Genomic DNA, 26,211 nt, shown 5'->3' with positions numbered 1-26,211 from the left:
GCAAGCAAGGATATGAAACAATAATTTGAGTATTAGCCTTGGCCAAGATAGACCTTAAGACTGCAAAATAATATGCTTAGCAAGATAGTAGAAGGCTTTAAGCTTAATAATGAAGTATTGTGTATTGTTAATAGAAAGCATACAAGCAAGCATTGTGTGAAGCAGGTGTACATGTGCTTTTAGAGATTGGCTAGAACAATTGTCAGTGAGCTTTAGCAATATGATATTGGCTAGAACGTTTTTAAAATGCTCTGTAACAAAGAAATCTTTGGCTGCTGCTGGCAAGATGTGAGCTGTTGCCATCTTCCAATTGTCTCAGCCATGTAATGACACTGGTGCTGCAATAAAGCTCAAGGAACACATCCCAGCAGTCCCATCCTGTCTGTGAAAAACCACCAACAGTTTTCTTTCTTATGGGAATTTTGATGTAGGACCATTCAAATAATGTTAGCTTAACAGATTTTTTTTTTAACTAGGGGACACTTACCATGTAATAGTATAAACAAAATTTAATGTGTGTTTGTATTTTTCAAAATTATTTTAATTTTTCTTTGTTTCATATAAAGCTGATTAAAAGAAATCTGAATAACGTCAAGAGAATGGCTTCACATCCAGTCCATCAATACTGTAAGTGAATCATTAGTATGGAGTTTATAATTTTCTACAAAATACTGTACTATTAATTATCATCTTTTAATCTTAGATCTTACAGGAGCACAAGATGGAAGTGTCCGAATGTTTGAGTGGACCAGGCCACAGCAGCTGGTGTGCTTCCAGCAGGCTGGGAATGCCAGGGTGACAAGGATGTATTTCAATGCCCAGGGAAATAAGGTAAGTACAACATGTAGGGCTCTCAGGGGGGTTGGAGTTTTTATTCATAAGGAAACATTTGGTTGTGCTGTGGCCTCTAAAGCAGTTTTACTGCTGCCATGCTGAACTCTTAGGATGCCCTAGAACAATGATGTTGTATTGTGCATTTTGGCTGCATGTGGAAGCTTTGTAATAAACCCTGACCCTTATTCTGCCTTCTCTTCTCTCAGCTCCACACTGCTATCCCATATTCTATTTGCCACATTTTCACCCTATTTGTTCTCCCTCTTCAGAAATCTGTGTTCCCATGTGGTGACCTTTTTAAATTAAATATTTTTTAAAAACTACAGAGATTCCTTATTTTATAGATGCACAGTTGTATCAATAATAGAATCATTAAGGCTGGAAAAGACTCCCAAAATTGTCAAGCCCAGCTGTCAATTAGTATAGGTCTTCAAGAAGTGCCTCCCACTTTGCATTCTGGGCAAGATAAAGTTTTCACAGAATGCAATAGCTTGAAGAACCTGGAAGACAGGGATAATTCAGCCCATGAGTTGAAGGCTGTGAGTGTACTCCACTAGAGCAGAGAGCAGAAAGAGTACAAAAAGACATGCTTTGGCCAGAAGTGACTCTATGAGGGATCTGAAATGCAGAAAGAAGAGTAGAGAAAGAAATTGGGAGGAATACCCACCTCTTCAGTTTCTCATGTTGACCATTCTATTATTTTTACAGGTCTTGTCTGCATTTTTACTCACTAAATATTTCACTTCATTATAGTTAAAAGCTATAAAAAGTGAATTAAAGGTGTTTGGGCACAACTGTACATAGCTATAAAACAGCAAAGGTGAAATAGCTGGAAATATAAAGTATCTCACAGCAAATCTATTTTCAGGTGGCATAGAATGTCATTTAAACTTAGTCTAAAAATGTGTTTTCATTGTGCTTTGAGATATTGCAGTCTTACCATTATGTAGGAATCAATCTTAAGTCAGAAATGAAGGTGTATTTGTTGCTGTGCTTCACATGAAGGTCATTCAGGCAGGACTTGTGAAACCCAACTAAAAAGAGAAAATATAAAAAGTATTTCTAAATATTTCTAAAATTATTTTGTAAAATACTTACAGAACATGCTGCATAGAATATACAACATTAAATGTTGTTAATTTTGGTTAATAAATGTAGCTCACTCGTTTTACCATTCATGACTACAATCTTTCCAAAATTGTTCTTACCATGCTTTTATGGCATGCTATCATGCATCTGACTTTTTTAAAGCATTTTCAAGTAGAGGCATGGAGTAATGATGCCTTTGTTAGCTTTAGCATCTAACATTAGGATTTGAAAGATAAGCTTCCATGCTTTCTCCATCTCCAGAAAAGAATTGGGTATGCAGGAGAGCATCAATCATTAAATAATCATTAAACAATCAGCACTGAACTGACTTGGCTTCTAAACTAGTTTTTCTTTTTTATCTTGACAATCATTGTTATTGATACTCAATTTGCAGGCAAAGGTTTGGTGGTTCAGGGGGGTTTTACCCTGAAGTCAGCAGTTTACTATCATGAAGCATCCAGTAACCACCATGTCATGTTAATAAATGCAGTTTATTCCTTACAGTGTGGTGTTGCTGATGGTGAAGGTTTTCTAAGTATTTGGCAAGTAAACCAAACCACCTCAAATCCTAAGCCCTATCTGGTAAGTAAACAGATTTTTTTAATTGTTATTATTATTGTAGAGAAAAGCAAAGTCTTTGAAACTTGAGACAGGCCCAGAGCATAGAACTTAAATGAGACATATTTGATTTTGCTGCTTTTTAATTGGCACACTTCATCAAAACTGCAGAGTTTCAGTGATACATCTTTGCAAAACCAATTGCACCATAACCATAAGCTACAGTGTAATTAGAAATACTCTTTCAACATTGCCCATGTTTAAATTAATAATCAGAGCCACAACTAATGACTTTATAACCCCAAAACTTAGTAAAAATACACTCTTCAATACATTTTACTGCTTCTTAACATGAAGACCATGCTAATTTAAAACTCAGGCTGTTTAATACACTATACTGCAGATTTGTTCTTTGTCACTTATTGTAATATCCTTTCATTTTATACTGGATTTTAATCCATTGATCCATTCTCAGTTTCAAACTGTAAGTTTTTAAGCTCTGTTTCAAAGACTCTTTGTGTTTTGTTATCACTGACATCAGACTGTCAGTAGTTAACTTTTGATGCAAATAACAACTGGTAAGATTGCACTTTTCTGTTTGTTTTGTTTTTCATAGAGTTGGCAGTGCCACAGTAAAACCACAAGTGACTTTGCATTTATAACCTCCTCAAGTCTAGTTGCTACATCGGGACAATCCAATGATAACAGGTGTGTTTAAAGAAACAATGAAGAATTTCAAAACTACTTTTTCATCACCCTTAACATGTTAAGCTCTTGGGCATTAGCGTGGCTGACATTTTAAGGCTCATTTTCTAAGTTTTGTTACAGCTTGAACTTGCCAGATAATTTCTTTGAATATCATTTCTTCAATTGCTTGTTTCCAAGTCCTGTTTGTGTGAGGAGCGGTCAATAATTGACCAGTTTTTTCAGGTTGTATTCCCAATGCAACTACTTTGACATGATGCTGTTGCTGGAGGTAGAAATCTGTTCAGCAAAGCAAGATAATTCTTTTTCTCTCAAAAGAATAATTTCTATAATTATTTGATACAACCTTTGATCAGTGCACATTTTAAGGGTAGAAGGTATAGTTCCACTAAGAAGCATAAAAGACCAAAGAAAATAATTAAAACTCTTAGTTCTTTGCAAATGCTCTTCAATGACTGCAGAGTGTTCAATTCTGCCTTCTAGACTGACATAAAATATGAGCACTTTTGAAGTCATGGCACCCCATGAGTCACCTGGAAATAGGCCATAATGATTTTGGTTTTTTCTCCCTCAGAAATGTGTGCCTCTGGGACACCTTGGTTTCATCTAGTAACAGTCTTATACATGGTAAGTACTCTGGTGAAATTAAACCTCTGCTTCTTACTAACTAAGGAAAGACAGCTTGTGTGTGCATTTGGGGCAAGGGGAAAACCTTATCCTGGGGAGCAGATCTAAGTTTGTGTTGCACATTAATACATGCACCTGGTTCTGCATGTTCTCTACCATGATGTTAATCTGCTCCATATGGAAAAGTATGAAGAAAAAACATCATAGAATGGTTTGGGTTGGAAGGGACCTTAAAAATCAGCTCTTTCCACTCCCTTTGCCTTGGGCAGGGACACCTTTCACTAGGCCAGGTTGCTCAAGATCAGCTATACTTTCTCTAAAACAGGAATTTATCTGAACTTCATATAGTGAATTTTATATTTTCTCAAATTTTAAATTCAGGTATGACCCTGTATTCTAAAGTAACTTAGACTGCAGAGGGTGCTTTCTTGTGCATTAGATCTAGATATTTCTTATGAGATCACTAAGCTGTCAGCTGATAAGACATTATCCATATGAAGGAATGTGTCTGCAAAGTTAGAAAATATTCAGGTAGCAAGTTAGAGAAGAAAGTCATTTTAAGATTGAGAGCTACTTACAGTTTCAAATCTATTAAATTCTGACATCCTTCTTCCTCAGCCTTCACTTGTCATGACCATGGTGCCACAGTACTTCAGTATGCACCCAAGCATCAACTGCTCATTTCTGGAGGTAGGAAGGGATATATCTGCATCTTTGACATCAGGCAGAGGCAAATCCTTTTCACCTTCCAAGCACATGAGTCAGCTGTTAAGGCCCTTGCCCTGGATCCTTCCGAGGACTATTTTGTCACAGGCTCGGCTGAAGGCAACATGAAGGTAAGGCATGGAGGAGCTGGCTTCTGGAGGAGGGTGTTTGGCTGAAGCAGTGTATTGGTCTTATGGAAATAGCCAGAGAAATGCAGTAACAAAACAAAAACAGTCCTCAAAACCCCAAACCTACACTTGAGGTATAGCCTGCTTTACATTTATGCTGTAAACTGAAAGGTACTGGTAGGCATTGAAAACCTACTGAAGCAAGTAGGTTTTTTTCCCCCTCTAAAGGATAGTCTTCTTAAGGTTGCAAGACTAATTTTAAGTGGATAAAGCAAAGTGCACAGTTCTGAAATCTTACCTTTGTTTTTCACTCAAAAATATTCTGGCTTTGCTGTTGGACATTTCTTTGTAACACAGGGGGCGCTCAGCAACTTCAACATTGTGTAAAGTTTCTGTATCACCAAATTCTATTTTTTCTCCTGATGCTGTAGCCCCAGACAGCTACTGAGAGGTCAGAGTAGCAAGAAATAAACACCAACATGAAAACAAATGAACAAAGCAAACAAACAAACACCAAAAAAAATACAAACCACCACAGAAATACAGTCCCTATTGTAAGGGCCATTTTACCTGAATACTAAGGGAAGGAAATACAATATGGCAAAGACAAGGTGAATACAGTTTCTTTCCTTTCCTGGATGACTGCTTTAAAGGGGCTTTCATGGCCTGGCCTTGCTGAGGCTCCTGCTGCTTAGGACAGAACAGGCAGCTGTGCTTCCTACCACTCTGCACACTTATTAATTGCACAGCTTAATCTCTGCAGCATTCCTTAGCAGGAAAGCATTTCCTTAAGTCATTTTAAATGAAAATGCAACCTTTCCATCTCTGCAGCTTTCCTGGGGGCAGCTGGGAGGAGGACTCTGATCAGGTAACGTAGGGAAACTTCGCCCTACCCAATACCCAGCTGGTCCACAGTAAGGCAGCCTTACACTGCATCAGCAGCCTCTCAATACTCTTGGACTTGTAGTAATTGTTGCAATGAGGCAACAAAAAATATCCTTTATCTTTCTCAATAGAGTTTAAAACAGCCAGGAATCTGAAACATTGGGGGGAAAATACAAATCCTTTATAATTTATCTCCTTTTGTCATTCTTTTGATACAGGTGTGGAGACTGACTGGCTACAATTTAATTCATTCATTTAAAAATGAACATGCTAAGCAATCCCTTTTCAGAAATATTAGTGCTGGTGTCACGCAGATTGAGACTGTGCAAGGCAATCGTATCTTCTCCTGTGGAGCAGATGGCACACTGAAAATGAGGGTCCTTCCCAATGCTTTCAATGTACCTTCAGGCATTTTTGACATTCTGTAGCATTCTGTGAGCTAATCCTGGTTTCTATAATGTCCCTATGAGTAGCTAAAAACACAGTGATATGCACTGTGGAAAGAAAACATTGTGTTTCCTTTCAAATCAGTTACTGCAGCATTAAATGTTATGGGGAGAAAACCAACACTTTCACAGCAGGTATATTTTGACTATGCCCATAAGGATCACTGGGGAGGAAATGCATGTACTGGATTGTAAAAGCAAGGAATTCAACCCAGTATTGTTGGTCATGGGGGGTTATTGCTCAGTAACCCACAAGCTGCATTTTGTGAGTGTTGTAAAGATCCTGACAGTTGTCAGTCACTTCACAAGCACTGTGGCTCTACAAGTCAGTAAGCATTTCTGACATGATTCTGATTACTTTTATTCCAGTTTTTCCCGCTAAATGAAGCATGTGTACAACTTCTCATTGTAAAATAGTTTAGTTTTAATTAAGAGGACTCAGTGTATTTGATTTCTGCAGGAAGTGTAATGGATGCAAACGCCGTGGAACATGTGCAATCAAGGATGTACTGTGAGAGATGTATTATTTTATGCTGAGATTCTTTTCCCAGTTAGTATTATTGCACAGTTGATACTGTAACTTGCACATCAATACATTTTTAAATGCGATGGGGTTTAATTTGCACAGTATTTTCCTTTCTTTCTGAGCTATGTTTTCTATTGGACACCTGCCTTTACTTTAGGAATGTATTGTAAGCACTAAATGTTTGTAGTGAAGACATCCAGCATTTTAGTCAGCTTTGAGTTTTGAAAATCATTTGTCCAGAAAATACTTCATTAAATGAAGCTGTTAAGAGAATACCAATGGAACATATAATGCCACATTTCAGATGAATGTCAGGCTTTATGTGGCCAGCTAGTAAATAGTGGATAAAACTGGTAATTAAATTATTACCAGAGTATATTGTATAAACTATGCAGAGTTCAATATTGTTCGCTTGTAATATAACTAGCTACTGTTGTCAGATGTATTTTTCTGTTGTAAACAAAAAATATGTTCTTCAAGGACTGGAATGGATGTCTGTGTATTTAAATGTTAACAAACTGTCTTATTCTTCCAATGAAATTTTGATGTCTGTGCTGTATTGTAAGATATACTAGAATAAAAAGCACCTTTCTCCAAAGGTGATTTTAAATTGCAGCTTGTGAAGTAGGAGAAGTATGAAAAGAAGGAAGGGTAAATGTCACTGTTTAGTTTTCCCTTTGTAAGTTAAATAAATTACTTTTATTTCATGAAACAGCCCATTCTAGAACTCTTCCTTATATTTAAACAGATTTATCTAAATCTCCAGTACTTTGACTGGATACTTCCCAAGTTAGCTTTAACTTGACCTCAGACTGTACTGAAATAAAAAAGATTAGCTGTTTACATTTTGTTTTCAGCTGTTCTTGACAAGTGCAAGGTTAACAGAATTAAGTTCCACAGCTGCAAGAAGAAGACAAAAGAGGTAGAATTTCCTTGCTATTCCTTCTCCAAGAGATTGATCCAAGTGTTTCAACAATGTTATGCAGAAGTTTACCAAGCTTTGAGATAGGTACATTATCTAGAAAATATCACATCTGACTTTGTATTTGCCCAAGTATATTGCTGACTTTTGGGGTATTTTAGCTGTATTGTGGTATTAGTGCCACAATTCCATTTTTGAAAAAATACCACAATCAAACAAACATGAAAAAAACTGCCAACCAAAACCTTCATGCCCCCATAAAAGTCACAAGCAGCCAACAGAACTGTAGCTCTGGAGCGTGAAGTGTCACACAGGTATAGGTAGAATTTTTAGTCTGTGAGTTCTGATGTATTAACTAGTTCAAAGCATTAATCATGATTTTTGTTCCCTTCTGCATCTCTCTCCTTAGCATGCAAGGCCTTAGTGATAACAGCAAGTATCCTCAGAAGAGCCCAGCCATCCCTGTGCCACACACTGGAGCTTAGCTGCAGCAGAGGGATTCCTCCAGCAGATTTCCTAAACAAGGTTCTGCAGGCACAGACATTCCCAAATTCATTAATCCCTTCAACAGGGCCTGGATCACACAGGTATTAAACAGCTCAGTGCAGTTCAGGATTTAAATAACACTTTGCTCCTAAGTATTTGAGTGCACTCCATGAAGTTTAGCAATATGCACAGGCAGCTTAGAAATTTAGGTAGGGGTTTTCCAAGAGCATGATTTTGAATCTAGATACATAAAACAACAAGAGAGCTTTTTGTTCCACCATTAAATTTAGAAATCTGAAATACCAGAACAAAATTAAAATAAAAAAATTCCTATTATTTCTCACCTTTAACTCAAAAATTTGAATGTGAATTGGCAGTCTCAGACTTACAGTTAACAACAGATGAAGTCACTAAGCAGTATGATGATTCTAAAAATAGCAGCAAAAAAGTATACCCTTCATTTTATGATTTCATTTGTGTGGATGAATGTGGGGACATTTTATTTTAGTAATATGCCTTATTAAATAGTTATAATCAAGTTATACTGGTATAGTTTGCATGGCAGTGAGAGCCAAGGAAGAGTCTGCAGCAACACAAGAAACTCAAATATTGTTAAAAATGAAATTTTAATTATAATGGTTATGTCTTTAATTCTAAAGAAACACAATTCATGTCTATTCAGCTGTATTTAATGGCATTATTCCATTTTCCTTTAGCTGGATTTTGCTTTTGATTATTAACAGTTGATTTGACTTGTCAAATTTTAAGCTTTCTGCTTTTTTTTCTATTTAAACAAGTATTTCCATTCCCATTATTTTTAGATTTTTAAAACTTTGTCCAGAAAAAGTGGTCACACAGAATCCATGGAAATTAAATGAAAGTGACAAAGGTATTTGTACACAAAAGTTCATTATTTAGGTGTTTATATTAGACCATCATCACTGACTAGAAAATGATTGCAGAGAAGATGATTGTAAAAAAAAGTTACAAATAGTCTCTGCTGAGCACATGACCATGGAATAATCAATGTACATTAGACACAATTATCAGCTGAGTAACGGGAAAAACAAAAGTATGTCTATGCTGTGTGCCATCTGCAATAGTGAACAACAATTTTTTAAAAAGATGAGGATGGTAATCTAAGTGTGTTCATACAAAGGCACCTGAGCTCCCTTTCATACACACTCACAAACCACCATCAGCAAACAGAAACTGACACCAAGTGAAGAGACCCCCCCATGTGTATGTCATAGAGCTTTAAACAGATCCTTTAGTCAAAGGTAGCATGTGAAAATATATTCATCTGCCAAAATGGACTGGGTATACCATTAAGCTTCCATTCTCCCACGTGTACAAATTCTTGTCTCGCAGACTGTATGAAAGCATAGCAAGAACAGACTGTGAAGACCGTAACTTAAACCTTGCATCAATCTGCTTCCCTTTCAGCAAATCAAAAGCAAAACTTACTGTCATGTCCTTAGTGTCAGTAACATACAGAATGCCACATGCTATGAATGCATTACCAGCCTTGGACTTAGGATAGCTGGTATTGATGTGCCAATTGACAGAGAAGCTTTCTTCATCAATGTTGGCTACCATTATATTTTCATCAGTGCTTGAGGCATATATAATCCAAAGACCCTTCTCATCCACTGCTATGTTGAAATATGTCTTGGAGTTAGAGAAGAGGTAGTTCTTGCCCTGGTGTAAGGCGTTTTTGATGTGCAGGGTGTGCCGCGAGTCTGTATTGAGCCCAACCCTGAAATGAGATACAGCAAGGATTCAGTACAGGTGACCAGAGCTCATCTCACACACACAGGGTGGTGAATCACTGATAGAGGTGGTGTTGAAAATACCTATTCAAGGAGCATTCTGATGTCTTTTAAGACTAAGTTCTCAAAGGACCTTCCAAAGCACCGGGAGAAAATTACAAAGTCATAACCAATCTGAAAGGTGCACAAGAGCATGGATTTGCTTTTGGTAGGTTTCACTTTATTTAGTCTATGAGCTTTATTAGCACCAAGATGAAAGAAGCAACTAAAAGGAATGGGTATGAAAAAGAATTGAATACCAGGTGAAGGCTCAAAATTGGGAAATGGAATCTGTACAAAAGCTTGCTTATGGACTAGGTGGGAGCTAAAGGAAGAAAATGTGATTGACCAAAGCAGGAGGAATTCTGGGCAGCTTCACCTAGTCTCGGAGTTCCTCTGATGAAAACAGTCCAGATAATGCAGTGGTTTACTCAAGTAGACATCAAAGGAATTAAAATCCTACTTTTGCAGAGCCAAAATGGTGACCTTATGCTGACCTCAAAGGGACAGCCTGAATATTTCCATCTCTGATGTATAAAATTGTTTTTATTCCTTGAGATTCCTTAATAGGTTGATAATCTGAGGGTAGGAGCAGTGAGCAGCTAAATCATGTTCCTTTACTGGTCCTTTTAGGAGGGTAATCAGCTCTTCCTGAGACACATCTGCTGTCAGCATTTAATCACCCACTAACACTGGGCTTCAGCAAAGGCAGGGAGAGCATGGCTTTATCTTTTTAAATAATGCCCTCTGCAAAGAAGCACGTTTCAGTGTCTGACTTCTCTCTCACTGTACAGCTCCATGCTTCAAAGAAAGGAAGGAAAAATGCTACTCAATAAAGGAATGTGCTACACTTGCAAGTATTTTTCCTGAAAAGATAGGCTTAATCACAGGAACAGTTCAGATCCAGAAACATGCAATACTGGAAGAATAATTTTTCTGTTTAAGCAGCATGGATAGCATATATTGGAAAAATCATGGTAAGAAAAGTCAAGAATACCCAACTTAGGTCATTCCCCTCAGCTTTTGTAAAACTCACATCTTGGCAACTCCATATTCCAGCAGCATGTATGTGCAATAAAAAAAAAACAGTTAAAGGCTGGAAGAGATTTGAGAAATACATATGTCAACCCTGTTAATCTTGTTCATTGTTTCACATCTATAAATAACCTCATGCAAGGGCTAAAAGGACAGACCTTAACAGGACTAGTTGGTCAGAAATGCAGATTTTTTTCAGGATTCTTTTCTATTAAAAGCCAACAAGATAGAAAGCACCTCAAGATTCACAAGTTCTGCAGCACATGACACCCTATCTTTTCCTGTTATTTACACATGAAAATCTGGAAGAGAGCAAAAAAGTGAAGTTTAATTCCCAGGTTCTCTTGGACTCCCCCACTCAGGGACAGTCCAGCCTGGAATTCCAAACGGTTCTGAAATTCTTTAATCTTCTGACATCTTGGAGTAAATGACAAGATATAGTGTAATAGTTTCATCAACCACCAGAAATCAAGCTACAAACATTTTTCTGATCACTAATATTAACAAAGTCAATCAAAAATAACAGAGACAGTAAAGCATGTTATGAAACAAAGTAAAAAGAATGAAACTATCACAATGTTGGAGGTCTGACCATCATGAGAAAACCTGCCAAGGTTCAGACAAACCTAGTTTTACCTGCTTTTAAATATGACAAGAAACTCTTTTTGAATGTTTTTTCAACATTTGCAAAATGGACTAACCAGATCCTCACCTCTACTTTCCATTAAAACAATACAATTCCCAGAAGCTTTTATGGAGCCCAAATTCAAGGACTTCAATGTCACAGAACCCATAGGGCCTCATTCTGTCTGTGCTGAAGGTAAATAATCTCAGAGTGAAGAACAGAACAGAAAGGCCATTTCTCAACTGTTCCTTGAGAGGATTTGAAAATTCCACCAACAGTTTGTGTTCATGTGTACATGAAGGCATTTCCCGATTAACGGTATGCAAGCAAAGGGGAGGAATCTCTGCCCTATCACTGTGTATGGCCTAGACAGTGATGGTCTTTTACAGACTACCTGAGAAAAAGCCAAAATATGTTTAAAGGAGGCTGCCAAAAAGTGAGCTTGTGCTTGGCAGAATAAATATTATAGAATCCTTGCAGCTTGCTCACATTCCTTGTCATGCACACGAGTATAGGAAGGCAGCACTCACACCTGCTTGGGAACAGACATCAAAGTATAGTAAATGTTCTTGGCTCAGACATCAGAGTCGTGTAAGAACTTGAAAGAACAAGCAATCTTTCACTTGCCCTTGGACTGTCTTTGGCTCTTCCCACAAGGTGAGATTCTGGGGTTGATTTGTATGGTTTGTCTCTGTCCACAGTAGAAAGTTAAATAAGAGATGTAATTCTCAGTTCTAGTCTGGGGAGATGTATCAGGAAAGTAGTAGAAACTTCTTATTATGAGGAAATCAAACACTGGAGCCACTCCCCCCTGGTGGAATGTGCAGTTCTCCAGGTCATCCTGTCCTCAGCAGGTGTCTCAGTGCACCCCTCTGTGCCAGCAGCATTCCCTGCTGCTGCCAGCCAGAGCAGAGCACAGCAACAGAGCACAGCCAAGTTTCATGAGTAGGTCATGGCCACAAAACCACCCACCTACACCTCCCACATTGCAGCTGAACCGCTTCTGACTCAGATGCAGGTAGGTGCACAGCTTATTCTTCTAAATGTAATCCTTTCTTCTGGTACCCAAATTCCTTAGTCAGTTGTCACTTCTTTCTTGTGATTATGAACACAGCAAAGAATCCAAGCTGAAAAACACCCACAGCGATGTAATGTTCAATAGAACCGGGATCTACTTAGTTGGATCCCAGGAGAGCCAAGAGGAGAATTTCTTGTCCTCTCTGCACATGGCATCTGTTCATCCTGGGGACCTATTGCTCTATGACATGGTAACTGCAGAGGTGAACCCCTGAGACACAGGGCTGAACAATGCCTAAAGAATTCTCACAGCAGAGTAGTGGTCCTGAGCTATTCTCCCAGTTTTCCTCTTCCCACAACATCTGCACACACAAAGTGGAAGGCTGGTGGCCCATATTCTTGTTACAGATTGGAAAGAATGAGTTGTTCTGTTCTGGAAAAAGCTCTGAACCATTCCTCTGTTCTTCCTGTTTAGGTAGGACCAAAAAGAAATACAAAATGCTACAAGGAGAATTGTCTGCTTTCTGAGGTTCAGCTCTGGCACTTCAACCCATTGCTCCTCCTTTCACAGCTTCATTTGTCTTAGGCCAACTATCTTTGACTTACTTCTGAATGTAACTGGTTCCTCCCTGATGATAGTAGAGATGATTGTTTTGTACTGCATGACCACATCCATAGAAAAATCCTGTGATGTTAATGATCCTGTAGCTGCCATTCAGCAAGGCATCGAAATTTTCATATTCTTTTATATAGTTTCCTAAACAAAGAGGAAAATATGTTGAAAAAAAAGGACTATCATTTGGTTCATCTAATTTTGAGATCTCTGTACTAAAGTTCAGTCTCTACTGAAAGTCCATCTCAATCAACTATCAGACAAACAATCATATTTGTGTTTTCAGTAGTGATTCAACTTGCTGGAAGGTGAAAAAAGAATCCAGAGATACACAAAAGTAATCTATAGAAAAGATGATCAAGAGCCTGCTTCCTACAGACCTAATAGGTCCTCATTCTGAACACATTTTATGTGTATGCAGAAATATTTCCTTTTCCCACTTAGGTCCTGGACATTTTCCTGCTCTAAATGTAGTTTATGCAGCAGTTGCCTCATTTTCATGCCTAGCTAAACAAAAAGGCAAAACTCCGAGCTACAATTTAGGGAAGTAAAGCCATAGGAAACAGAAACTCTTCAAAGAAAAGGATAAAGGCCACAAACAATAGACATTTAAACTTGGATTTAGTAAAAAAAAAAACCCTAAAATAAAGCTATTTTAAAAATCTGATGTTGACTCTGAAAATGTCTAAAGATATGTCTAAAATGCCTACAGCCATATGTATAGTCAAGTGTTAAACAGGTAATATGGAAAATATTCTGAAAAAGAGGTGGGTAAAAACTCATCATTTTTACAAGTTTAGGTTGAAAGGATTAAGGAAGCAATGTCAGATAATAACAGATTTTTGGTCAGTGACTACTACTAAAAATACCTGAAAAATGCATGGTGAGCCAAATCCTTTCATCACTTATGTTTGCAGGTTCCCTCATCCAAGTTCCAAACGTTTGCTGTACACTGACATACTGATCAGGACTTCCTACAGACGTTATGACACATTCTGGTGGGAAAAAAGCACATGTCCATGATCTGTGACACTGAGAGAGAAAGTAGCACTCGAGTCACACTTGGTAGCAGGTTACCAGCTTTTTTTGAAGGGGGTTCTGGGGTTCTGTCTTCAGCCTTTCCAGCGAGGGTATCATCATTTGGTACACCACAAATCTCATCTAGGGTGGCGGGAGAAAGAGAAAAATGACATGTTTTACCCTATTTGACATGATAGATGGACACATCAGTGACTCCACTAAAATAAAGGAATGGTAACTGGGATTTTGCTTCATCTGGAAAAAAAATGCTTATGTTGGTGTGGTCAGAAATGAGATAAGAAAAGACTTGCTCTCACTTCTGCCTAGGAAATGAAGTGTTGAGGCTGACAGTCAACTTTGAGGAGTAACTAATTAAATGAATAGATTTAGTTCCTTAGCTGTGAATTTCTGAGTTGCTACTTAGGAAGAGAGAGTTGCCCTTTTCATGACATAACTTCAGGCAGCTGAGGAAGCTGGAAAATGGCTGATTTAGTAGTAAGACAAAAAGCATTTCTTGGGAAGGAGTAGTTGTTAAACACAAAACCTTCATGCACAAATCCCCACAGACCAGAAGAGAGAGTGAATCCTGTTGGCAACAGAACATTTTGTTCACGCTGTTAATGCCCGAGACAGCAATAAAATATGCACACTGAGTACATAATGCATGAGCTTGACATCCATGCCACTAAAGAAGCAGGATGAAATACTAAGGGAAGTGACACATTCTATTATTTACACACATAGAAATGCTTAGAATCCCATTAGAATCAAACACCTGGAAATATTTTTCCCTGCCCTGCAGCAATTTAAGGACTAGCTGGCTGGATTTTCTCTTAGCATTCACTCTTAAAATAATGCCTGAATTAAATTATTTATGGACCATTTTCTTTAGAGCCAAGTATCACTTCTGCCCTTAAAACAATGTGACACATTTCAGTTTGCTTAGAATGAATAACCACAGAGAACAGTTCTCATCTTTCTGCTGGTTTCATTGTAGCCTTGTTTTCTAATTCCATTCTTAACTTTTATCTAAAGCATTTCACACAGGCTGTGCTTTACACACAGGCTGCACATTTTTTAGACTTTAGCATTTTCATTGTTGCCTTCTAATATATTTCTAGGATTTACAGGTCTGTGATGAAGTTTAAGTGACAAAGATAGTTAAAAATAGGAAAAAAATATAAAGTAATGCTGAAAGGGTACCATGACATACAGGAAAGAAAGGACAGATAATACTGCATTGTTGTTTTCTCCTTTAGGTCATATCCTCCTTTTGTTCATGCAGAAGAAAACTACTCCAAGATGGAGCAAGAACAACATGTATTTTTCCCATCCATTATCTAGGGCATTTGGTGAGATGGCATTGAAAATTTGCAAGTGATCACAGTGTATCTCCAAGTAAGGCACAAACAGTCCACCCAGCCATGGTAAGCTGAATGCCTATAGATAGAATTTACCAATCCCTTGAGATCCCCTTCCAGCTTCTGATCCCAAAATACTTCCAGAATATTTCAAAAAACAAAATCACTCAGCAGAAATTATAAATTGCAATGCACAAGTTGATTTTTCTTGGGCTGAGTCTAATAGATGCAGTTGACTGAAGGAGCAGTTTCCTGTACAGGAGTTTATCTAAAACTATAGGATAGCCAAGGGCCAGGTCAGTGTTTGTAGCAGAGCTGAGTGCACTATTTGCCTTTGAGAATATTTGCAGTACTTCCAGCTACATGGATTAAAAAGCAACTAAAATTAAAGAGACAGTTTTCAATCAGAGATTCTTATGGGAAATTTTCACTACTTTCTTCCCATCAAAAACCAAGATAAATACCCTGCTGCTTCCTATCATAAAATATTCTGGTTGAGAGTTAAAGGAGTTTAAAAGTCATTAAAACTATTCATTTGGTCTGTTGGGGAAGGTGGGAAGGATGGAGCAGAGATGTTTTGTTTCTTCCAGAATTCACTAAAGTACCAGAGAGAAAAAATATACCTGCACTTCCAACTAATTATTCTCTTCCCTTGAAGAAACTAAGTTTTACCAGATTCAAAATTTATTTTGAAAAAGCCAGGCTTGTATTCTTACGCAATAAGTTAATTACAATTGTAATTCAGCATGTGTATTTTCTTTCCTTGAAATAGTAATGAATATTTAATTATAAAATCTGGATTATTCATTGAAATTTGGTAATAAGATCTCATGGTTTGCTGAGTCATAAAACATAAAAGCTCATTGAGGAAGATCTCATCTTTGCAGAGTTATTTGAGTGTAACTCCCATTTTCCTGCTGCAATTTAAAATCCATCAGAAATCCATCAGAGAGCTTATCCTCCAAAGCATTTCAGTTTGTTTCAAAACTTGAAAAGAGGCAACCTGAGCAAATGGCCCAATTATCTCATACAACAGTTCATGCATTTCTGAATTTCAAATAGGATGAGATTTCTGCTCCAGCTCTCTCCTGTCCATTGTAAAGGAGGCTCCCTGGGCTCTGTTCTGACACTTTAATGTCCAGAATCAGGGGTTTATATTTACATCTAAAATTAAATATTCATTATCTAAAAGCCAACTGTTTCAGCTGCATTTCTCTTACTTTCCAAATTTATCCCACCTCATAGAAGACACCATTTGTAAATACTTTGCCTGAGCATTACCAAAACACAGTTAAAAGACTAACATGAAGGTAGCCTGCTGCCTTACACAAACTGTATTTCAGCAAAGCACCTGAGCAGATGTTCAGCTTTAAGCTTATGCAGTTGTAGTGGTGCCAGAAAACTAAACTCATGCTGTCTGTTTTGAACCTTGAAGCAATGGTTGAATCCTGGTTTAATGGAAAGGAACACTGGAAAGCACTAACCTGTGCATTTGCTGCTGTAGATGTTCTCCTGAAGCTCCACTTTGGCTTTACCTTTACGTTTTCCTGGAGGCCCTGGGGGTCCAGGAGGTCCAGGGGGCCCGGGTGGTCCAGGCTCACCTTTTGCACCTGGGTACAAAACGCAGTGTCAGGACACAGCCCTTCCCCAGGCAGCAGGAAGCCTGCAGAGAGCTGTATGCGTCCACAGGACAGCCACAGAACAGCCTCTCTCTTTCTTAAGAGGTGCCTGAGTACAGAATACGGTGCAATAAACTCTCTGAAATGCTGTTTGTTAGAAAGTGAACCAGATAGAGCTTCACAAGGAGTAGGACATCAATGCATTTTATCTGTCTGGATTACAGGCCCACTAGAGAGTTACCATGTCAGATGCTACACTGCTGTAATTTTACACATTTTATATTTGGCTGCTTCACATATTCCTGAGTGGAAATCTGCCCCTCATTTTCTAATAGAAAAATAAAACTACACTGGAGCAGGAGGAAGTCAAATGTATGAGAGCATTCTGGAAAGGGTGAAATCCAGATACACTTCAACCCAAGGGCCAGGCACAAAGGTTTTTGTGAAGACTTGCCCTGCAAAGAGAACAATTTCCTGTGCATAGCAATACTCAGACTTCCCTGTGTATATAAACCCTATTTGTACAGGTTGGTCCTGCCCTTGCAGATCACATTCATGCTTCAGAAGTAGAGCATATCTTTTTCTGTCAAGTACACTGTTGCAAGAGGACTCCCAAGAGCACTTTTCTCTACCTTCTAATATCACATCATTGTTTGCATCCCCCTTTTTTCTCTTGGATCCCCTTGCACCTTTTCCTCCTGGCATACCATCCTTGCCAGGCAAACCCATTTCTCCTGGTTCTCCTTTCTGTCCTTGATCACCTTTTGGTCCTGGCAAACCTAGAAATAAAAACCATTTCAGTATCAAGAGCACTGCTCCAGTATTAAGCACCAATTAATAAATATTTTTACTACAAACCATATCCATTCTAGTTATATTTTTCACCTGTATTTAGCTGGATAGCTGTAATTTCTTTGGATTTCAAAGCAGCATTGTAACCTAATATGAAGGGAAGCTGTACCTATTTTTCCTCTTTTTCCATTTACTCCTGGTTCTCCCTTTTGTCCTGGAGTTCCTGGGATTCCATCTGATCCATTGTAGCCAGGCAGCCCAGGAGGCCCTGATCAAACCAAACAGTATAACTGGATTTTCTCTGTTGAATGCAAGTTACCCTGAAATCTACTATATTTACATGCAGCATGTTTATTTATATAATTAAACCCCAGCAAAATGTAACTCATACTTTTCTGATACAGAGAATTGCTCCAAGCAGACTCACAGGTTAAGCAGCACAGAAAGAAAGCAAATAACCATTCATAACATAGCCTTGCAAACCACCTGAGTGAGAACTGAGACAGAATTCAATAAGAAAGGAGGAAAAGTTATGGGGGAGGTGGGAAGGTGTAGTCAGTAACCAATATTTTTTTAAAAGATCATTTTAGTGTTAAATTATAATATCAATTTCCTTGGGAGGTTAATATATAAATTAATCTCTTCACGTAGATGCCACTTAAATATATTAATTTGGTTTTGATCAAATGTTCTACTCCCTCCACTAGAAAATTAAAATGTCTGAAACCTCTCCTCTCCCAGAAGGGGCATGAACTGACTTAAATACAAGCATTATAAAGGCAGGCAGTCATTCAACCCTCCCTTTTTCTAATTAGCAAAGGAACACAACTTTGTGGAAGATACATTTCTGTATTTCAATGTTTTATACCAGCAACTGTTTCAATTACACACAAATGTTACTGCACTTGTCCAAGTGTCTTACCTGGGGGTCCTGGGGGGCCTATAACAAGAGAAAGGGAACAAAAAAACAACAACACAAGAAAGAAGAAATGGTGAGTTTAACCTAGCAAGAAAACAAAGCAATTCTAAACTGAACTGATGAGCACTAGATCAGAACAGTAAAAGGGTAAGAAAATCCCTCCAATTTCAAAATGAGCATCTGTTTAACTGCTTTGTGTTATAAATAAGTGTCTGAGCATTAGCAGTAACTCAGACTTGCCAAAAGAGTAACACCTTTACATAAAAACGTTTTGCTTTTTTCAAATTTCAATTGATAAAAGTTTGGCAACAACCTCTGCAATGTAACCTCACTGTCAGGGGCTTTGGTGCTTTCACAAAGCCATGGATGCAAGACACATCACAGTCATATTTCCTTTATGTGAGTCTTCTTCAAAAACCTCTTCTAGAGAAAAAATATTGGCTTTACAATACTGATGAATGTCACAATTAAAATCCTGTTGGATACACATTAAAAATACATGCCACACTTCTGTGTTTTACAGATTGCAATTCAGGACTAAGACTATTTAAGTAGGAAAAAAAAGTCTTATCATTCATATCTACAGTCAGACTTTCCACATGTGACTTATTCAGTCTGTATCAAGCTTCCCACAGAAACTGGTTGGTACATTTAGAAATTGGACTTGCTTCAGTCATTCAGCAACTTGTAATACAGAAAAATCTGCCTCACTCTTAGACAGCTTAGATGTAGGGCCCTAAAGAGAAGCAAGCATAGCAGGCAAGAGTAAAGAAAGATTAACCAGAACAATGTCTGTGATTCCTCATCTGTGATCCCCAATGCACATCAAAAAAATTTTTAAATGGAAAACGAGTTGGAGAATACAAAGGTGACAGTTGCAATTAAAGAACCAAATTAACTCTGTGAACATTTTTATCCAGCCAAAGTACTCTCTTATTTTAATCACTTTTTACAAAAGAAAATAACAGCAATTACTAGATTTTCCTAAATATGACAATTTTCAGCATTAATTATGAAGCATTATGAGTAAAGTGAAAACCGTTTTACAATACCATTACAGGAATCATCCCTTTTAATCAGCACAGGCAGTAATATCAGTTAACATCTTTCTGCCAGTTTTCCAGTAAATGGCTATTTCTTTCACACTATATTACATCCATTAGTGCATTGAATTCCTTCCTCATCCCTAAAGCTGAGGCTCCTTGTACAAGCATAAGATACATAGGAAAGGTGCTTGAAAAGCCACGAATGTCATTGAGGCCTGCAGCAGAGAAAGCCACTCATATAATGGTGTTAAGAGAGAAATAGGTGCAAAAGGCACCAAGTAACATGAATTTACAAGTCTGAAGCCCAAAAAAATCCAAAACTTAGATTGTCTGTGCTTCAGCCACTGTTGCAATCAGAACTGATGTATGGCTCCAGAAATATTATTTAACATCTGTGTGTACAATGGTAGTTCTCATTTATGTTTAATCAGTTGAGTCAAATGGACCTTATTGAAAATTCAAACCAGACAGCAAGTGAAGCATTTTCTTTAACTCATAAATCTGGCTTCTTTCTAATCTTCTCATTTCCAAAAGGAACGCAGCTCATTCTGTAACAGACCTCAAAGCTAGACTGTAGCTCTTAAATTGGCTGCTACCTGACACCCTTCACCAAACCCCACAAAACCTTCCACACCTTCTTGTGACTCAGCCATCAGCAGCTCCAGTCCTCACTGGTGACATGTGACTTCACTAAGTGCCACTGCTCCACTGCAGTTGTAACAAAGGAAGAAAGTTTCTACCCCCTGCATGTTCCTCCTGTGTTAGGCCTGAAGTGTGGCATTTGCAAAAATATTATGACTAAACCTCAGCTGGTATTTAAAACACCCAAGTCTAAAAGATTTGTTTATGAAAATTACATCAAAGAGAAATGTCTTCAAGTAGCATCAACTGAGCTCCTTAAATTCCAGCATTTATATTCAAAGGGTACTGATAAGTCCCAAAGTGGTACATATTAACCTTTTTTTAAAATTCTGATAATAGCAGTATTTTGACACCGTTATTGACCTCAGGTTCTTTGAAAACACTGTTTCTGGGTTCCTGGAGATAACATAGGTGTGATGCTTAAGGCAGCAAACATACCTGTTAAACATATCCCTTTTGTGCTGTTACACAAATCCACCATCACTCGGACCTAATATTGCAAAGAAATTAAAGTTGAAAACAATGCATTTCATAAAAGTATCCAGTTCACTTGACCTACAGAAATAATTCCAAACCCAAAGATACAACTGGCCCTCTGTGCTTATTAGAATAAACTGTTCAGAATTCTGTAACACTGTGACACCATCCATCTCTTTGGGCAGTGTTTCTCTCATAGGACTCTGTTCAATAGACCTCAGTTTAATCCTTACTGAAAATATGAATAAAATATTGGGCAGAAAACTCCATACATCACTTAGTCATTAAACTTCACACATTACTGGAAGACATGTGGTTGTCCACACATGGACTCTATCAGTAGAAGGTATTAAAATCCAATTATCAACCAATAAAAACTACATTCAATTTTATTTTATATTAAGTGATGGAAACTTTTCTAATGAAGCATACCCAGGGAGAAAGATGACCTGTGTTCCAAGTAAGCATTTTCTTATCTTTGAATAGCCAAGATGTACAAATTTGAAATGGACCTTCATCCACTCAAAATAATTCAAGCAAAAAGACAAGTCTTTATCAAATCAAGCTGGAAGACATGTTCATAAAGAGGCTTTTAATCTAGAGTAGACTAAAATTTATCAATAGAGGAGTCATCTTTACAAAATACAGAGTTCTTGGCTGAGCAAACATTCACATTACGTGTCCTGCAGAATGAGAGTCAACACTAAAACATTTTGCGACTCATCAAATCAAACAGCAGAAATATTATGACCATGATCTCTGGAAGTCCCTCAGCTCTCTATGGGAAAGTCTAATGTTTATAGCCAGAAAACAAAGGGTCACTATTTCAAGGCTGTGCAATGAGTAATAATTTATGAACCATTTACCCAGAGCTGCACATTTGTTGATCTTTGTGCAGTTACTCTATCTACAACTAATAGAAATTAATGGAATGCACTAGTCCCAAGAGACAGAAGGAACAAGTGCAAGGCAATCTGAAAGGCAGATTGAAGTTTAATCCTAGCAAGGTTATTTGCCACTGTCAATCATCATTTTTTAAATTAATGCATCATTAGTTTCAACTGCCAAATTTAACAGACTCAAATAGAGGATAATTAGTTTAGTGGAAAGTATCCTTTTGCTGCAAAACCAAACCATATTTGACAATGAGTTCCTGTTCTGTTTGATACCTGCTGAGAATGTACTGATTCCAGACTGTACTGGAACAGTACGTTTAGAATTTCAGACTCAGTTTAAATTAGCTGAGAAGTGCTAACTGATTTTGAATGTCAGAATATGCTTGTTTTCTTTCCCCTCACATTCTTTAAAAACACTTGGCTCCTACCCTGTAATTTGTAAAATACATGTTGTCCATGTGCACTCTAATTCTAACTGCATTCTAATTTAAATAGTTCTGTTGAGGTTGTTGAAGTGATCACAGCTTACTTTGGGGCCCTCCAATCATCTCAGCAGCACTACTTCTACCAGTCAGTGTGACTCAGGTGACAATTCAAAAACATGGCACTCAAGGAGTGCAAATAGCCTGTGACAAAACTTCCAGCTTAGCTATGAAAGATACCCTTCACAACCAGCATCATCACTAAGAAAAGCTACAGATAAAAATATCTTATTTAAATGCTAAAATCTTAGTTTTCTCATGGAGAAATTGTGGAAAAATAAAAATAAAACAAACCCCTAAACGATGAAATATTACTCAGATAATTGGTATCCACATCTCTTGCACTGTCTTAAATCACACTTTGAATCTTGGCCTGTTACCCTCCCATCAGCCTTTCTGCAGCAGCAGATTTGCCAGTTTCCTATTTTTACTCACTTGCAAAATAAATATACATATACTTAAATAAGAGGCCCTGAACAAAAATATGCTCATGTTATTAGAGCCAACATGATTTAGCTCTAACCTAATCTCCAGAGAGAATCTGTTCAGACCAAGCCTCTGTTCAGGCCCACATTGAACAGGGGCCACAAGTGCCACAGGGGTCATCCCACCAACTCTGAGGAACTTTGTCTCACAGTACAAAAGCAGCCAAGTCTTCAAATGACATTAGTGGGAGTTAGATTCAAAATACAGAAATGCAGGAGTGGGAGGAGGGGGTGCTTGAATATTTTTCTAAGGACTCTTTTCCCCTTGAGCAAATGATTCTGCACACAGTTACACACTGTGCAGTGGCCAGAATGAAAAATGTTTGATGGGAGTAAGAATGAAAAGGCATCAAACCCTCCCAGGCAGCTCCCTGCAGGATACACAGGTTTAAATGAAGCACATCACACACAGCATAGTCACAGTGGACATTTAGAGGCACAAGTGCAGAGTCTGACCATGTGCTGTTCAAATATACACAGTGTGCTCAGTCCTATTTGGAGAGGGCAATAACATTAATGTAATGTAATTAATGTAATCATGGTACCTATTGACAACAGAGTAGCACACTTAATGGCCATTGTCAAAATTATCCAGACACTCACCTGCAGCTAATGATGCCAATCTGAGCACCTAGCAGAAATGGCATTGACTGTCTTCAAGCCCTATAAGGATCAGAATCCTTTCCCCAGTAATTTTATTTGTGGATCTTTTGGACTCAAAAAAAGCAATTCATATCAGATGGAGCAAAACAAACTGCAGCTGCCAAATCCAGGGATGACTTCCTAAAAGAAGTTATTTAAAAGACAGTTTTGAGTACAAAACTATGTGACTTTACAGATTTTTACTTTTTGCAGAAGTTTTGTGCTGCAAATTCTAAATTCAAAGCACAACAACTTAAAGGGCCTAGCTAAAATAAAGTTATTCTAAGACCCAAACAAAGTCATTATCAAGACTCCATGCTTTGAACACCTGTGCTTTACACTCTCATTAGCTCTAATATTAATGGAGATGTTATCACTGTAAAATGAGGATTGCAATAGTTTATTAATAAAAATGCCATCAGAACATGACTGAAGAGGTATTTTCTGTAAACAGTTTTTTAAACCAGCAACATAAATACACGAGTAAGAGCCTGAGTTAGACTTTTGTGCATGTAGACCTGAAGCCCTTAGTGGGACAGTTTCCACTAAAGTTGTCTCAATAGTAATATTTTTCTTGCATTTCTTCTAGCTCAAAAGGCAAAAGCATTTCAATCTATTCAAAATTTTTCAACTATACAACCTGTGTAATTTTTCAACTACATGACATTAGTTCCTACTGAGCAACATCATCTTTTCACTGATGTGCAAAAAACTGTGCTGTTCTCCCAGAGAAAGGACATACAGTTCTCCTGATCCATCAAATACCGTCTCAAATTCAGCACTTACTGGAAGGGCATTATCCGTTTCAAAGAGATGTCAGGTGATGTCCAGTGCCTCACGCTGAGATGCTGAACAGCACAAAACACACGGGGGCTCTGTTAGTGGTGTTAGTTTTAAAAACCAGGAATGCTGGAAACTGGACAGCTTCTTATTGCAATGAAATTTTGGAGTTTCACTAAACCCCCAACTGTAGTTATGATATTTTCTGAAAAATCCTTTTCTTTAGGATTTTTTCTCCTGAGAAGCTGAGAGGCCTCAGGAACAAAATGTAAGCAATAATGATCTGCTGCTGTGGAATGCAACAGGTGGATCTGTGACTGGTCTCGTGTAGTTGTTTCTAATTAATGGCCAATCACAGTCCAGCTGTCCAGACTGTCTCAGTCAGTCACAAGCTTTCCTTATTCATTTTTTTCTATTCTTAGCTAGCCTTCTGATGAAATCTTTTCCTCTATTCTTTTGGTATAGTTTTAATATAATATATATCAAAAAATAATAAATCAATCCATCTGAAACATAGAAACACAGAGTCTCATCCTAAGACCCCTGTGAGCACCCATCACACCCAGCCTCCCTCCCTTTGTTTGCAAAGTTGGGTGGTACCCTGCGAGCTCTGAGCGCCGCATTCACAGAGCAGGCAGCGGGGCAGAGCACCGCGTTCTCTCCAGGTAAAGCGGCCAAGCAGGAGCCAAGGCGAGCGAGGGCCCGCCCCGGGGCTGCAGGCGGGCCAAGCCCGGCTCTCCCGCCCCCCGGCCCGCTGGCAGCCCCGGCGGGGCCGTACCGGCACCATGGAGTAGGTGAGCATCATCAGCATCTCGTCGCTCTCGGCGCGCACGTGGCCGCGGGCGCGCTCCCCGCGGCGGCTGCGCTTGGTGCGGGCGGCGGGCGCGGGGCCGGGGGGCAGCCCCCGCACGGAGCCGTTCCCCGCCGCCTCCAGCTCCCGCAGCGCCGCGCCCAGCTCCCGCCACTGCGCCAGCAGGAACAGCGTGCCCGCGGCGCTCAGCGCCGACAGCAGCCCCACGGCGGCCAGCAGCGCCCGCCCGCCCGCCGCCTCCATCGTCCCGCCGCGCCCGCACCGCCGCGCATTTATCGGCGCGGCCGGGGGAGTGCGGGGGCGCGGCGGGGCTGGGCACTGTCCCCGCTGAGCCGGGCAGGACGGGGAACTGCCCTCGGTCACTTCCAGAGGGGGATCGCCTGGCGCAGCGTGTGACCCAAACGCGCTGACAAACGGCTGATGTTGTACATGGGTTTTTCCAGGGGGCAAGCAGTGAGACTGCATAATAAAAATCCCCTCCGTTGGACAGATCCTGTCATCACACAGATCCGTGACGCGGGTCCTGCAGTTCATAGCATCACTGAGCTCTCTTATGAATACCATGTGTCATTCACTTACAAAAATTGCCTTGTTGCTTAAGATGTTCAAGCACAGACCTTTCCCAAATCACCACTGCTAAACCTTCTGTGACGTGGGATACCTTTAATATAGCAAATTTTGTTATCAGTTAATTCAGAGCCAAGATAAGAAAATGAATTACAGCATATAGCAGAATCTATTCGAATACCAAGTATTCATGAAGAATGTGAAAGGTCTTGAACTCAAAAACACTTTTCAAAAAAGTTATTTTTAAGGTTGACATTTCAAATCAAAGCCATGCACTTTCTTACATTGATACCACTTCAAATTGACCTCAAGAAACCCCCAGCTTTTGAATGCCAAATTTCCTACAAGAGAAGGCTTTGATCCTTTGTCACAGTGACAAATCTCTGCTGCAACTGATCACATAAATTTTGTCTCCATTCTAACTACACCATTGACCTGTAATTCATGCTAATCCCACGGTACATTGATAGATGAACTACTGGGTCAAACCAAATCTGAACTTAATACACTCAGTTCTGCTATGGCTGCCTAAGCACAGTAGAGAAGCAGACATAGGAAAACAACTCCATCATATTAAATTTCTCATCTCTCTGAAATAAATTACTGCAAAAAGTGCTGGTGTCCTCAGGCATTGCATTGGAGAGTTTCCTTATGAAGCTG

The 26,211-nt window shown here is 38.8% G+C and overlaps 2 protein-coding genes across 3 annotated transcripts in view; one reads left to right on the top strand and one right to left on the bottom strand.

The window, feature by feature from the left end:
• DMXL2 (Dmx like 2) overlaps positions 1–7,215 on the top strand; it is a 47,599-nt gene extending 40,384 nt beyond the window's left edge. For both annotated transcript variants that reach the window (XM_066558871.1, XM_066558870.1), the window contains 7 exons: positions 567–627; positions 704–831; positions 2,428–2,505; positions 3,098–3,189; positions 3,761–3,813; positions 4,432–4,649; positions 5,750–7,215. In XM_066558871.1, coding sequence (XP_066414968.1) covers positions 567–627; positions 704–831; positions 2,428–2,505; positions 3,098–3,189; positions 3,761–3,813; positions 4,432–4,649; positions 5,750–5,959 — 840 coding nt within the window. In that variant the 3' untranslated portion in view covers positions 5,960–7,215. The remainder of the gene's footprint in view (positions 1–566; positions 628–703; positions 832–2,427; positions 2,506–3,097; positions 3,190–3,760; positions 3,814–4,431; positions 4,650–5,749) is intronic.
• Positions 7,216–8,518: 1,303 nt separating this feature from the next.
• GLDN (gliomedin) lies at positions 8,519–25,059 on the bottom strand. Its single transcript, XM_066558869.1, has 10 exons — positions 24,952–25,059; positions 20,850–20,901; positions 18,727–18,744; positions 17,974–18,072; positions 17,645–17,791; positions 16,878–17,003; positions 14,090–14,173; positions 13,882–14,007; positions 13,006–13,156; positions 8,519–9,670 (listed from the first exon to the last, which is right to left on the bottom strand). The coding sequence occupies exons 1-10, from the start codon at positions 24,982–24,984 to the stop codon at positions 9,211–9,213; spliced, it is 1,296 nt and encodes a 431-aa protein (XP_066414966.1). The 5' UTR covers positions 24,985–25,059; the 3' UTR covers positions 8,519–9,210.
• Between the last annotated feature and the right edge of the window lie 1,152 nt (positions 25,060–26,211).

Source organism: Molothrus aeneus, chromosome 13, assembly GCF_037042795.1.
Source record: "Molothrus aeneus isolate 106 chromosome 13, BPBGC_Maene_1.0, whole genome shotgun sequence".
NCBI lineage: Eukaryota > Metazoa > Chordata > Aves > Passeriformes > Icteridae > Molothrus > Molothrus aeneus.
The sequence above is the reverse complement of the archived record's forward strand: the minus strand, read 5'-3'. Positions and strand labels throughout refer to the sequence as shown.